The sequence below is a fragment of the Megalobrama amblycephala genome, linkage group LG4 (genome assembly GCF_018812025.1).
Source record: "Megalobrama amblycephala isolate DHTTF-2021 linkage group LG4, ASM1881202v1, whole genome shotgun sequence".
In the NCBI taxonomy this organism is placed as follows: domain Eukaryota; kingdom Metazoa; phylum Chordata; class Actinopteri; order Cypriniformes; family Xenocyprididae; genus Megalobrama; species Megalobrama amblycephala.
The window spans coordinates 5,202,913-5,217,017 of record NC_063047.1 but is presented as its reverse complement, the minus strand read 5'-3'; the positions used below and the strand labels follow the sequence as shown (position 1 = coordinate 5,217,017).

Below are 14,105 nucleotides of genomic sequence, written 5' to 3'. Positions count from 1 at the left end.
ATAGTATTTTTTAAACAATGCTGTCATTTTGTAATATCCTGTTTCACCCTTCCTTTCATCATTTTGGAGGGAAAACAACAGCACAAACATCAGCAAGTGTTAACAATGGATGAATTCTATGATTTTCTGTCATATTAGTTGTATTATCTTATATGATGTTATCAAAATTAACTTCAGGTTGACAGCCTCATATAAGCTAACTGTCAATCCTTAACTGAGTGGAGAGAGACTAACCTCGTGTCATTACTTCCTTACCATCTATAATCAAATCATAATGAATAAGATCGTATTTGTATAACTCTAGTACACACTTTTATATAAATTAATTCTTATGTTACACAGGCATATTCGTTTTTTAAACGTACAGAAGTGACCGGAGACTCAAGATCCACTGCAGTCGCAGAATGAGGCGTTTTGAGCTCTGATTGGTGTTTGTAACGCAACGTCACTTTTCCGCTATTTCCATTTCTAGTGAATTCAAAATGGCGGATTAACAACAAACGAACGGTTTCGTTTTTGCAACGCAAGAGCTGTGTAAGTCGTTATATAGACTGTTTACAGATGTGTGACTGATTGGAGCATCAGATAGGTTTTCATTACGTCCTCCAGCGGCGTTAAAGCAGTTGACAGCAGAAGGTTGTCTGAGGTTTAAAGGAGGCCCGGAGGACTAGAGATGTTAGCCCATACGCTAACTTACACATACAGGCAGTCTTTCCAACCTGGTGAGATTCCCACCTAGACAGCTTTTTTGGGAGACTGTCGGCGTCTGTGATGCCCACAAATGCTGTCTAGGTAGGCAGCTCGCTAGGTTTGGAGACAGTTGCAAATTGAGTTATGTAGACACCAACAACAGTAGGACTATGACTATTGAACGATAATGTTATTATAACTTATACAATTAAATAGTGCCATTGTGGTAGTCTTCTCGTGACGCGAATCATACACAAACAAGGTGTTTTAGTGTGTCTTGGTGTGCATGAAAATTGGATAATAAGGCTGGGTTTGTAATCCAGCATATTTTAAAGTTGCTTTGCATCTTCATCAGTCCTGCATCCTACTGTCCTTAATTCAGATCAAGATGTCATATTGATGGAGTGCAAAATTTTTCAGAAATCTTGTCATTAGGTCAAGTAGTTTGAGATATTTGTCAGTTACGCAGGGTCTTGACCCCCAACATTCACACTAGTATAACCACACTAGAATAGCTGGTTCTTAAATTGTTATATGTTGTCCCCGCAATTACATGATTTAATGAAAGCCGTTACAGTACATTTCTGTTGTGTTTTAGAGAGTTGACATGGCAGACAAAAAAGGGAAATCAGTGGGGGTGAAGAGGACACTAACAAAAAGAGAACAAGAGGAAATGAAGAAAAAGGTAAGTTTTTGTCAGCAAATTGTGAGTCAATAAACATTCAGCACTTTGAGATGTTCAGTGTGGACTGCGACAGTGCGTAGCTCTGCACATGGCATGCAGAAGAAAACAGAGATATCAAATTAGTGGTAATGTTTTATTAATTCATTCCCTTGCTTTAGTTTAATTGTGGCTGTGATTTAAAGGTGCAGTAAGCAATTTCTGAGAAACACTGTTGGTGTTTGAAATCAACCCCAACAAACACACCCCTCCCATCATTGTGCCGCCCCCAAAATGCACAAGCACACATGCAAGAGTGGATTCCTTCTTAATCATAGCTGAAGCGAAGCAAAATAATGCTTTGCAAAAAAAATAAAGCAAAGATGAAGAACAAAAAATGAACATACGGTACACAGGAGTAGGCTGTACAAGCAAGAGTTCGTTGTTAATCGCCAGCAGCACAGCAGCTCCAGATAAACAATGACACTTAAAACTGTCCTTTTACTATAGCTAACATTGCAACAACAGCATATCTTGGTTCTATGAAACATAGGCAAACCAGTGTTACTTAATTATCAAGCAGAAACAACTCAACCTTGGCATCTGTTTTCTGGAAATCTTTTCTAATATTAACGTGGTTCCTAAAGCTCTTGCCTGTTCATAACCCTTCTTTTCCCAGTGATATTCCTCTGACCTTTTCTCTTTTGTAATGTCTCTCAGCCATCTCTCTTTCTACAGTCATTCTCTTGAGGAAATCTCCCTCTTGCTCACTCTCTCTCCTCCCCCATCATAAGTGTGTACGCCCCCTACTGCTGATTTTTTAAACATTCAGCAGTGTTTAAAAAACACTTACTGTACCTTTAGCTAAATTAAAACAAAGAAATGAATTAGTAGAAAGTGACCATGATTTAACCAAAACAAGGAATTTGTTCCCTGGTTTTGGTTAAATCATGGTCACGTTGTACTAATTCATTGTACTAATATCCTCCCCACACCTCGCGCATGTCATATGCGGTTCGGTGGGACATAGTAGTGCTTTGTTGAAAATATATTTTAAAAAAAAGATGAAAACAAATTACAAAATTATTAATTAAAACCAACATGACTAATGATTGGAAATATGGTGTTTATATTTAAAATATACCCTGTTGTCTTGTGTAGACTTTTATAGTTTTTCTCTTTCTCACTGTTTCCAGGAGGAGGAGAAAGCTGCTGAAGTCTTTGAGGAATTTTTAGCTTCTTTTGACACTAATGACAAAAGTGGAGTGAAGACATTTGTACGAGGCGGCATTGTAAATGCAACTAAAGGTGAGCTGTGGTACATTTCTGTTTTTAATCTCTGATTCATATTTAGTATTATACTATTGTAGTATCTATATGATATTTTGAATTAGCCTTTATTATATTCAGTTTTCATTTTAGCTGAACTTTTAGTAATTTTAAGTGCCATATTTATTATTTTCAATATTTCTTTTTAGCTTTAATTTATTTTTATTTCAGTTTTAGTAATTGCAGTTGTTAGTTAAAATGGAAGGAGAGAATTACAGTTGCATGTGTTTGTTATTCACCTCTCAGAGGAAGAAGCCGCAGAGGTGAAGAAGAGCAAACTCTACAGACCCGCCTCTAAATTCAATTCTCCACCTCAGAATGCCTCACCTGTTCAACCTACAGAAGTTAAAAAAGCTGTAAGTGAGCTTTTGTCTACTGTAATCAGATGAGCTTAATATCCTCAGTATTGAGAGGTAAGACTGGGTCAGAAGGAACAAGATGAGAAGATCATCATAATCAGTATAGATGACACAATCCAATTTGCTGTCAATCACAAAATACAATATTTAGTGTCACATTGTTGTTTTTCCATTCTAGGCAGTTAAAAAGAAAACAGAGGAGAAGAAGAAGAGTAATCTGGAGCTTTTTAAAGAGGAATTAAAACAGTCAGTGTTTCTTTCATTCTGTTTTTCTGTCTTGGTCATTTCAAACGAAAAGCCAAAGATCTGTATATCTGTTGGCATTAAAAAAATTTCACTTCATCTGTTTTCTAAATGCATGATCTTATTGTGAACGATTCATCCATGTATGCATTTTATTCATAACTGAATCATTTGGTGAAAACGACAGACTTCTCTCTGGTGACGTATGCCGGACTTCAGTCATTTATTTTGCTTAAACCCCGCCACTCCATAATCGACCTCAAGCTTGCATTCAATTTTTTGAGCTCAACTCCCATATCTCAAAATTATATTAACAACCAATGCATAGAACCAAGTCCCCATCCTACATTTCTTCTTTTTTCGGATGTATGTCACAATCCAGTATAAAAGATCTGTTGCTACTTCCATTTCATTGTGACTTTAAAGAGTGTTACATAATTGTAGCTAAAAAGTCTTTATTCAATCTGTCATTTAGAATACAGGAGGAAAGAGAGGAGCGATACAAAAGAAAGAAAGGGGACTCTGGAGGAGTGTACCCAGACGTGGATTTACCTCTGACACGAAGATCGAGTAAGTCTGACAAACTTATGCCACATGTTTCACTTTAGGAACCCAGTGGAAGCCTTAAAGGTGCCCTCGAATGAAAAATTGAATTTATCTTGGCATAGTTGAATAACAAGAGTTCAGTACATGGAAATGACATACAGTGAGTCTCAAACTCCATTGTTTCCTCCTTCTTATATAAATCTCATTTGTTTAAAAGACCTCCGATGAACAGGCGAATCTCAACATAACACCGACTGTTACGTAACAGTCGGGGTGCACGCCCCCAATATTTGCATATGCCAGCCCACGTTTCCAACATTATAAAAGGCATTAGACAAGGGCAGCCAGTATTAACGTCTGGATGTGCACAACCAAATCATCAGACTAGGTAAGCAAGCAAGAACAATAGCGAAAAATGGCAGATGGAAAAATAATAACTGACATGATCCATGATATCATGATATTTTTAGTGATATTTGTAAACTGTCTTTCTAAATGTTTCATTAGCATGTTGCTAATGTACTGTTAAATGTGGTTAAAGTTACCATCGGTTATTACTGTATTCACGGAGAGCACGGGATTTAAAGGGGCCGCAGCATAAAATCGGCGCGTTTATAATGATGCCCCAAAATAGGCAGTTAAAAAAATTTTTGAGCTGAAACTTCACAGACACATTCAGGGGATACCTTAGACTTATATTACATCTTTTAAAAACATAATCTAGGGCACCTTTAAACCTTTTTACGTATTGTGTTTGCAGTATTTGATGATGATCCTGCTGTGCCAAACACAACAAACCTGTACATTGGCTGCATCAACCCCAAGGTGAGAAAAGACTGCAGCATTTTGTCTGCTGATTGCCATATAATTCATGGAAAAATCTGGCCAGCACAAAAAGTCACATGGTTTTGCTTTAACAGACTGCATAACAGTGACCATATGGCACTCTTGTAATTACACAGGTGTGTTACACTTATTTACTAAGCTTTGACTGTCTCATTAGATGACAGAGGAGATGCTTTGTAAGGAGTTTGGAAAATACGGTCCTCTGGCTAGTGTAAAGATCATGTGGCCTCGCACTGATGAGGAGAGAACAAGAGTCACCAACCGCGGCTTTGTTGCTTTCATGACACGGAAAGATGCAGAGCGTGCTCTGGCTGCACTGGACGGTGAGACATCCTCAATCCTCAGACAATCAGACTGACACCTGCAAAACAGGTACTTGGACAGTTTTGAGCTCTGGTGTCTGTATTTTGCAGGTAAAACAGTAATGGGTTTTGAAATGAAACTGGGTTGGGGGAAGGCAGTACGTATTCCCCCACAACCTCTCTACACCCCGATCGGGGTGCTGAAGACCACTGCCCCCCCTCCACCCTCTGGACTGCCATTCAACGCCCAACCCAGAGACCGCTTCAGAAATGACTTCACCAAACCACGCAGTCGCTCACAGGAAGACTTTTACAAGGTAACCACACACACTGTTTCCTGGTGTAGTAGACTTTGGTGAAGTCAAGTTATTTATTGACGGTTTTTCTGCTGGCAAAGTATTCTGGGAGCATGAATCATTACTGAGTAAACAAAAGCTTACTTTTTATCATTAAATAATAAAAAGTAGCCAAAGAAAAATTAGATTCTTGTACAGTGGTTTTAGGTTGATACAAAGATCATGGCTGAGTATTAAGATTTAATAAAGAGAATTGTTACTTTTTGGAATCTGAATGGAATCAAAGTGTTTAAATTTAATACCAGATATTTTGGTATTATTTTTATTTAAACATCAGAGAATTACACTGCTGTTCAAAAGTTTGCAAGCAGTAAGATTTTTCGAAAGTTATGCTCACCAAGGCTGCATTTATTTGATCAAAAAATACAGTAAAAGCTGCAGTTTATTCCTGTGATGTCAAAGCTGAATTCTCAGCATCATTACTCCAGTCTTAAGTGTCACATGATCCTTCAGAAATCATTCTAATATACTGATTTACTCCTCAAGAAACATTTCTTATTATCAATGTTGAAAGCAGTCGTGCTGCTTAATATTTTTGTGGAAACCATGATACATTATTTTTCAGGATTCTTTGATAAATAGAAAGTTCAGAAGAACAGCATTTATTTGAAATAGAAACCTTTTATAACATTATAAATGCCTTTACTGTAACTTTTGATCAATTTTTTTTTTTGCGTGTCCTTGCTGAATAATATAATTCATTTCTTAAAAAAATTACATTCCCCTAAACTTTTGAACAATAGTATATATGTAGAGAAATGTGATGGAATGAACGTTTAACTGCGCTGTCAGAACAACTATTTTATTGTTTCATTTTTTGAGGAAAGTTACAAAATCAACTCACAGTGTGAGTTCACACTGTTGTGGGAACGCTTTAGACTAATTCGAGTTGCTTGATTTGACTCATATACAAATATTGTACCAGACAAAGAATCACTGTCAGATTAAACCAGGAATCTGTACAGAAACACTGCTGTAGTCTTGGTCAGTTCTAAATTCATTGATGTTCATTAACCTGGGGGAGATCCGGTGTAACAAGAGACACTTCATTCCTACCAACCTGCCTGGCTTCTTAGACTTACAGATTATGTTGAGGCTGATTGGCTGGTCTCTCAGTGCCTCATTTTTATTGGTATGTCAGAGATTAGTCACCAAATATGTCACATCCACACGTTCCAATACCTGTATGGCATCATTGGCAACAACAAAGCATAAAATCGGTAAGTTCAACACGGGGAACAATATTCGATTCTCTTAAAATTATTTGGGTTTCGATAATTTGTTTGTGGGCAGTAAAAAAAGAGCCAACGACCTTAGTGAAGCCATATAGGTTGGAGGAAGCAAAGTGTAAAATACACAGAATTTCCCCCAGACATAGCCAGAAAGAGTGGTGAGATGAACTCGTCTGTTTGCGGAGCATGTTTCCAGAGGTTTAGCAGCTGCTGATGATATTAATCATGAATATTCTGCAGTTTGTTTAAATATAAACTCACTGTATTTTTGTATCTTCATCATTTGGTTTGACGTCATGAACAGACTCTGTCCGAGGCCGTAGTGACAGTGGTAATCCCCCCAGAAAGGTACACATTCTCTGTCCATTTATTAAAACACCATTGCCACTGAAACACACACAAACACACTCATCTGTAGACTGACGCCTAAATCACAGTGGTTATATCATCGCAAAGGTACTGTTATACATCACTGATATCACTGATCTTAGATCGTAACCAAGCCAATCACTCATACGCTCCCAGATACATATACATGCTTAGAGGTTACCCATCTTTAGCAACATCAGTAACTTTACTATTCTGTTAATACAGTTGCGGTTTAAACCATATAAACAGTTTTATACCCAGTAAGTGCTACTGTGAAAATGTGTAGAATGTCACACAGTGGCCTTTCTGTGAACCTCAGGAGCTAACATTATACCAAAACACACTCCCTAAACGGTCTCATAGGGCCATGGTAACATCAGAAAGCAATCTGATTTGGAGTGGACAGAAAATTCAGAGCAAAATACAAGTTTCAAACTTGCCAGACAGTGAAAATGAAAGAAGAAAAAGATAGAACTGACATGGTAAGGCTGTAAGGACTATATGGAGTGATTGAGAAAGGTGGGGAAGAGAAGAGAGTGCCCTTGTTCATTCTCTCATCCATCTCTTTTGTGGCTGATAGGAACCTGCTGGGCTTGATACACAGAATGATTGAGTTTGTGGTAAGAGAGGGACCCATGTTTGAAGCCATCATCATGAGCCGGGAAAAGAACAACCCTGACTTCAGGTATGTGAGGAGTATTCTGCTTGTTATAGAATATTTGATCTTTTATTATCCTTGGATAGATTGCATTGCTTTGTATTCATCATCTTCACCTTCCACACAAAATGAAAATCTTGTCATTTACTCACCCTCATGTCTTTTGAACCAGTATGACTTTCTTTTTACCATAAATCACAAAAGGAGACATCAGGCAGGGTGTTCATGCTTCTCTTTTTTCATACAGTGTGAATAGTCACAGGATGACACAAAGCTATATTCTAGTCTTCCAAAGCCACCTGATATTGACGTTCAGAAATGTTTACTGTCTCATATGTGCAATTTGAATATGCACATATTTCAATTTTATGAGAACCAGTAACATTTGGCATCAGTGATGTCACCCACCATTCACTTTTGTTGTGGAAAAGAGCAGCATTGACATACTGCTAAATATCTCTTTTTGGGCTCCATGGAAGAAAGACAGTTATTCAGGTTTAGAACATAAGGGTGAGTAAATGATGACAGAACATTTAGAACTTTAATTTAATTCAAATTTTTGGTCAAATATTTTCTCAATCGTCTGAATGCCATATCCAATCTTGGTCTGGTTAATGTTGCAGGTTTTTGTTTGATAATAAGAGTCAGGAACATGTGTACTACAGATGGAAACTCTACTCCATTCTACAGGTGAATGAGCCACTGCCTTTCATGGCCAGACACAGTCTTGCTCTCAAAGATAAATTATGCCACGTTTGCTTATCTGTATGAAATCGGTTATACATTTCCCTGTCTCTCTGTCCTTCTCTCAGGGAGAAAACCCAAATAAATGGAGAACGTCCCCTTTCAGAATGTTTAGGGGTGGCTCTCTTTGGAAGCCCCCTCTCCTTAACCCATATCTCCATGGTGATGAAGAAATAGAAGAGATCTCCTTCCCTTCTCAAGAGGAAGAGCCAAAGAAAGGGCACCTGAAGGCAGAGTAAGGATGTGTTCTGAAAATAGATGTAGTAGGCCGTCTCGCTTTTCTTTTGCACATTTTTCCTTTGAAATAAAATGCACATACACCTGTGGTGTTTAAGTGCCCATCTACTTTTGGCCCTGTAATGTATGTACAAGTTGAATATGTGTGTTATGTCTCAGGCACAGAGAGCGGTTGGAAGCCCTGTTGAGAGGGCTGACTCCTCGCAGAGATGAAATCGGTGATGCAATGCTGTTCTGCCTAGAGAGAGCGGAGGCTGCTGAGGAGGTCGTCTCCTGCATCACAGAATCTCTGTCTATAGCACACACACCACTGCAGAAGAAGGTACACACACAGTTAAAGTGGTACAAAGACACAGTTGGAGTTCACAGATCACAGCTGAAGTTAGTTGCGTAGCCCTTCTTCACACGTTTGGACATTTTGTCTTGTGTATTGCAGATTGCCAGACTTTACCTGATATCCGACATCCTCTACAACTCCTGTGCCAAAGTGGCCAATGCATCATATTACCGCAAATTGTGAGTCAATTGTGCAAAATGTTTGTTTGATATGATGGGTTTTTTTTTCTTGATTGTTTTTGTGTCTTTTGAATAGTTTTGAACCTACAGCATTGACATTATTAAGATTTTTTGTGTCCTAAAGTTGGAATGAAATGGAAATTCACACTATATTCTATATGCATGTTATTGATCTTATTGCAAACTATTCATCCATGGATGATTCATTTTTTTTACCTTGTATTTTTAAAGGGTTAGTTCACACAAAAATCAGTTGTTCCACACCCGGAAGACCTTCGGAACACACATTTAGATATTTTAGATGAAATCCGAGAGGTTTTTTTATCCTCCATACATAGAACTTAATTACCATGTTCAAGGTCCAGAAAAGTAGTAAAAACATTGTTAAAATAGTCAATGGGACTACAGTGGTTTTAACCTTAATGTCATGAGGGTGAGTACTTTGGGTGAACTAACCTTTTAATTAAAATGTCATATTTTGCGGGAACAAAAAACTTCTCTCTGGTGATGTATACCAGACTTCTCCAATCATTTAGTCAACTTAGGCTGCCCCTTTCTTGTGATCAACAGCAAACTTGCATTCAGATCTGCCTCCATCCAATCAACAACTGGTGGATTGAAGTCCCCACTGCACTTTTTTTTCTTTGTTTCACTTGAATGTACGTCACAATATGGAAGAAAAGATCTGTCACTACTTCAGCAACATTGCAATTTGAATGTTGTCTCTAATGAAAAGTGCTTTTCTTTTTTACTGTGTAATAGTTTTGAGACAAAGCTGCCTCAGATATTTGGAGACATCAGTGAAGCGTATCGGAACATCCAGGCTCGACTCCAGGCAGAGCAGTTTAAGGTGGGAACAGTCTGAGCTCCTTCCCTCCTGTGATCTGTGATCCCACTCCCCAACTGCAATTCTCACTTACATCTCTCTCTCTCTCTCTGCAGCAAAGGATCATGGGATGTTTTCGTGCGTGGGAGGACTGGGCAGTTTATCCAGACTCCTTCCTGATCCAATTGCAGAATATATTCCTGGGACTCATTAAACCTGGAGAGGAAGTCATTGAAAAAGCAGAGGTGAGTTATGGCCAATAGATTTAAAAAAAAAAAATCTATAAATAAACTGTATATGATCTGTATAGTGACTATGTATAATATTCATTCGCCTACCTGTTCACTAGCCCGAATCTCCTGATCTGGATGGAGCGCCGTTGGATGGTATTCCTCTAGACAGAGTTGAAATTGATGGTACACCCCTTGATGACCTTGATGGGTCACCTATGACCTGGGATCCATCCTCTATAGATGGTGTACCAGTTGACGACATTGATGGTGTTCCCCTAGGAAACTCAATAGATGATATTGATGGTGTGCCATGTAGGTAGTCAGGCGCTGAGGTCTTTAGATGTTTATTTTGTTTATTACAATATTGTGAATAACAGTTTTATTATAATGTTATTGATGTTTAAGTAGTCTTCTTCATCTGAACAGTGAAATTGTACAAAAATATACAATATTCATATTGCTTTTGTTGTTATATCATTGGTTTTTAATTAAATTACCTCTTTTTCCTTTCTATGCTTGCTTCTGTGTGTCTGATCCAGTTGACGAGGGCTCAGATAAGACTTTACCCACTGTTGCACTGTCCAAATGGGAGAAGGTGGAGGATTCAGAATCCTCAGGTACAGTCACAACATGAAGAGTAATACATTACCATTTTCCACCCTTTTTATTAAATGCTTTTCCCAGACTATCCAGTCAAACTCAGCTTGCTGCATGCACCCTTTTAAACTGTTTTTATCATTCTTTCAGCCAAGAATGACTCAGACACAGAGATGAATTCAAGGTAAGAGCCTGTTGGATGGTGTTAATTTTATTTATTCTTCTCTGTGATGAGTGGATTAATTTTTTTCACATGATTGGATCGTTTCAACAGCCTCATAAAGTCACATGCTTTCTGTTATTACATTATATGTGACCCTGGACCACAAAACCAGTCATAAGATATTATACATCATCCATCTGAAAGCTGAATAAATAAGCTTTCCATTGATGTATGGTTTGTTAGGACAGTAGTTGGCCGAGATACAACTATTTGAAAATTTGGAATTTGAGGGTGCAAAAAAAACGTTCTTAGCAATGCATATCCACTCACAAAAATACATTTTTGATATATTTATGGTATGAAATTTTCAAAATATCTTCATGGAACATGATCTTCACTTAATATCCTAATGATTTTTGTCATAAAAGAAAAAATCGATAGTTTTAACCCATACAATGTAATTGCTATTGCTACAAATATACCCTTGCGACTTATGACTGGTTTTGTGGTCCAGACCAGGGTCACATTTGTGTGTAAACTATCTACTAAACATTACCTAGATTGTTTACTTAAACATACATAAACATCCACTAAACATTTGCAAAATTGTTTAGCAAATCTAGGCTATAAACTGATTTAGGAGGAGAGGAAATATCTGAAAAATCTTTTCAGTCTTTTCAGTTCACTGTCTTTCTCATGCAGTGCCCTAAAGGAGAACAATGGTGATTCTGATATCAGCAGTGATGAAGCTGACAGCCCCAGCAGGTACGAGGGGCCAGAGTTTAAGAGTTCTCTGAAAAACTTTGAGCTCTCTGAAAGCAAAAGGACACGCCTCCGAGAACTGGAGGTTAGTCACTCATTCAGTATTTCATGTATCGCTCTCTCCCTCCCACACACTCATAGACAGATGAAGCTCTGACGTTAACTGTGTTGCCAGGCACTATAAAAGTGTGTGTGTGCATGTTGCAGGTGAAGGTGATGAATTTCCAGGATGAGCTGGAGTCAGGGAAGCGACAGAGGAAGTCCAGTATGACTCTTCAACAGCAAGTTCAACACTACAGAAACAGACTGCTACAGAAGGTGCACACAACACTCAAACATAATCAACTGCAACAAAAGAATACAGGGTTTAAAAAAATAACACAGATAATCGTGGTGCTGATGCTGAATTTACAGTACAGTGTTCCAATTGTACTATAATCATTCAAAACATATCACTAAAGTCTAGAATACATTACACAATATTTTTTAATCTGAACAAATTTTAAAACACTAGACATACACAAATGAAAACTATGTGTGTTCTAAAATTGTCTTAAAATATCAATAATGTTTGATATAATCTAACTGGATGGATTAGTAGTCTGAAGATAAAAAACGGAGTACTGCTCTAAAGCTATCTGCCCGTTTTGTGGAACTTGTACTCGCTCACCAAACTGACATGCTCCCAGAGCAGACATTTGGGGAGCGTGGGAAAGAAACAGGTATGCAGTCAGAATGATTTTGAAACTGATATTTCAAGGTAAAAAAAAAAAAAATAAAATAATAACTTTTTTTGCTTTAACTGATAAATCAGTAAACTCACTCAATATTTCTCTCCTTTTCTTTTTTCCTTCCTTCTTTAGGAGTTTGACAAGGATGACCAGGAAAAGAAAGACAAATATTCACAGAAACAGAAAGATCGGTCCAAAAAAGACGAGCGGAGAGATAAAGAAGAGAGGAGTAAAACACGGGATAAAGAGAAAAGTAGAAAGAGTGAGGACAGAGAAAGGAGTAGAGGAAGGAGTCGAGACAAAGATGAGAGGAGAGAGAGGTATGCACACATTACACACACTCACACTTTGTGTCTACTTGTTAATTGTCATTCACAGTGTCCTAACCAATTTATGATGCATCAAGTTTACAGTGACAAGTAGTTTGTCTGAAAACACCTTTACCAATCAGAACATACACTACCATGCAAAAGTTTGGGCTTGGTACGATTTTGGTATGTTTTTAAAAGAAAAAGATGTCTTGGCTCACCAAGGATGGAATTACTTGGTCAAAAAAACAGTAAAAACAGTGATATTGTTGTGAAATATTTTTAATATTTTAAAACAACTGTTTCTATTTGAAAATATTGTAAAGTGTAATTTATTACTGTGATGAAATGCTGAATTTTCAGCATCATTACTCCAGTCTTTAGTGTCACATGATCCTTCAACAATCATTCTAATCATGATCTGGTGCTCAAGAAACATTTATTTCTAATATTATCAATGTTGTTGTGCTGTTTAATGTTTTTGTGGAAAACGTGATACTTTTTTTTCAGGATACTTTGATGAATAGAATGTTCAAAAGAACAGCATTTATTTGAAATAGAAATCTTTTGCAAAATTATGTCTATTCTGTCATTTTTGATCGATTTAATGCATACATGCTGAATAAAAGTATTTATTTCTTTAGAAAAGAAATCTCAAACTTTCAACAGTAGTGTATTTCATTTCTGTGAAGTGGGATTTTGAAGCAGTGAGAGTTCACTGTGGGAGGGGCTACTCAGGAATGTCATGATGGTTGTGGACACAGCTAGTGAGAATACAAACTTTGAATTGTTTGTCACTTTGTATCGTGCTTGTTCACGTCATAGTGTCATGTTGCCTTGAGAAGTATATGTGGATTTAACTTAGCATTTACCCCTTAATTTATCCTTTCTCTTTGTCTTTCATGAAGAACAAAATCTCGATCACCACGTAAGTCAAAACGCTCTCGATCACCATCACCACAGCACAAATCCTGGAGGTCTTCGTCCCGATCACCACATCGCTCGCACAAAAAGACCAAGAAGAGCAAACACTGAACTCTGACCTTTTGAACCCTGTGACCTCTGCAGTCATCTCTTAACACAGCCTGACGGAGCCTATGAATGGACTGCTCTTGTCTCGCACGTCAATGTGTTTCTATTCCACAATGCTTTGATTACAGACGGGCTGATTTACAGCTGTTCATTTGTTTAAAGAACGGTCCTCTGTGTGGCTGCTGCAATCCCAACCCTGGGCTTGGCTGAATTTTTCTAAGATGAAGTGTGAACTTGTACAGATCTTATTTTTGTTTTGTAAACTGTTTTATTTGCGTTTTGTTTTAAATCCAGTGTTTAAAAAATGCTGCAAGATTGACCCCTCCGCCTCCAAACTTTACAATAAAAACAATTGTGGAAGGACA

The 14,105-nt window shown here is 37.7% G+C and overlaps 1 protein-coding gene across 1 annotated transcript; it reads left to right on the top strand.

Moving 5' to 3' along the window:
- Positions 1–398: 398 nt before the first annotated feature.
- Positions 399–14,105, top strand: zgc:163098 (uncharacterized protein LOC100037380 homolog). The gene is made up of 24 exons (XM_048186947.1): positions 399–534; positions 1,289–1,375; positions 2,548–2,659; positions 2,927–3,036; positions 3,218–3,285; positions 3,758–3,852; positions 4,589–4,653; positions 4,832–4,997; positions 5,088–5,293; positions 6,869–6,912; positions 7,514–7,618; positions 8,215–8,281; positions 8,404–8,570; positions 8,732–8,894; positions 9,009–9,088; positions 9,851–9,938; positions 10,031–10,159; positions 10,264–10,459; positions 10,687–10,764; positions 10,895–10,928; positions 11,610–11,754; positions 11,877–11,987; positions 12,533–12,720; positions 13,617–14,105. The coding sequence occupies exons 2-24, from the start codon at positions 1,298–1,300 to the stop codon at positions 13,741–13,743; spliced, it is 2,622 nt and encodes an 873-aa protein (XP_048042904.1). The 5' UTR covers positions 399–534; positions 1,289–1,297; the 3' UTR covers positions 13,744–14,105.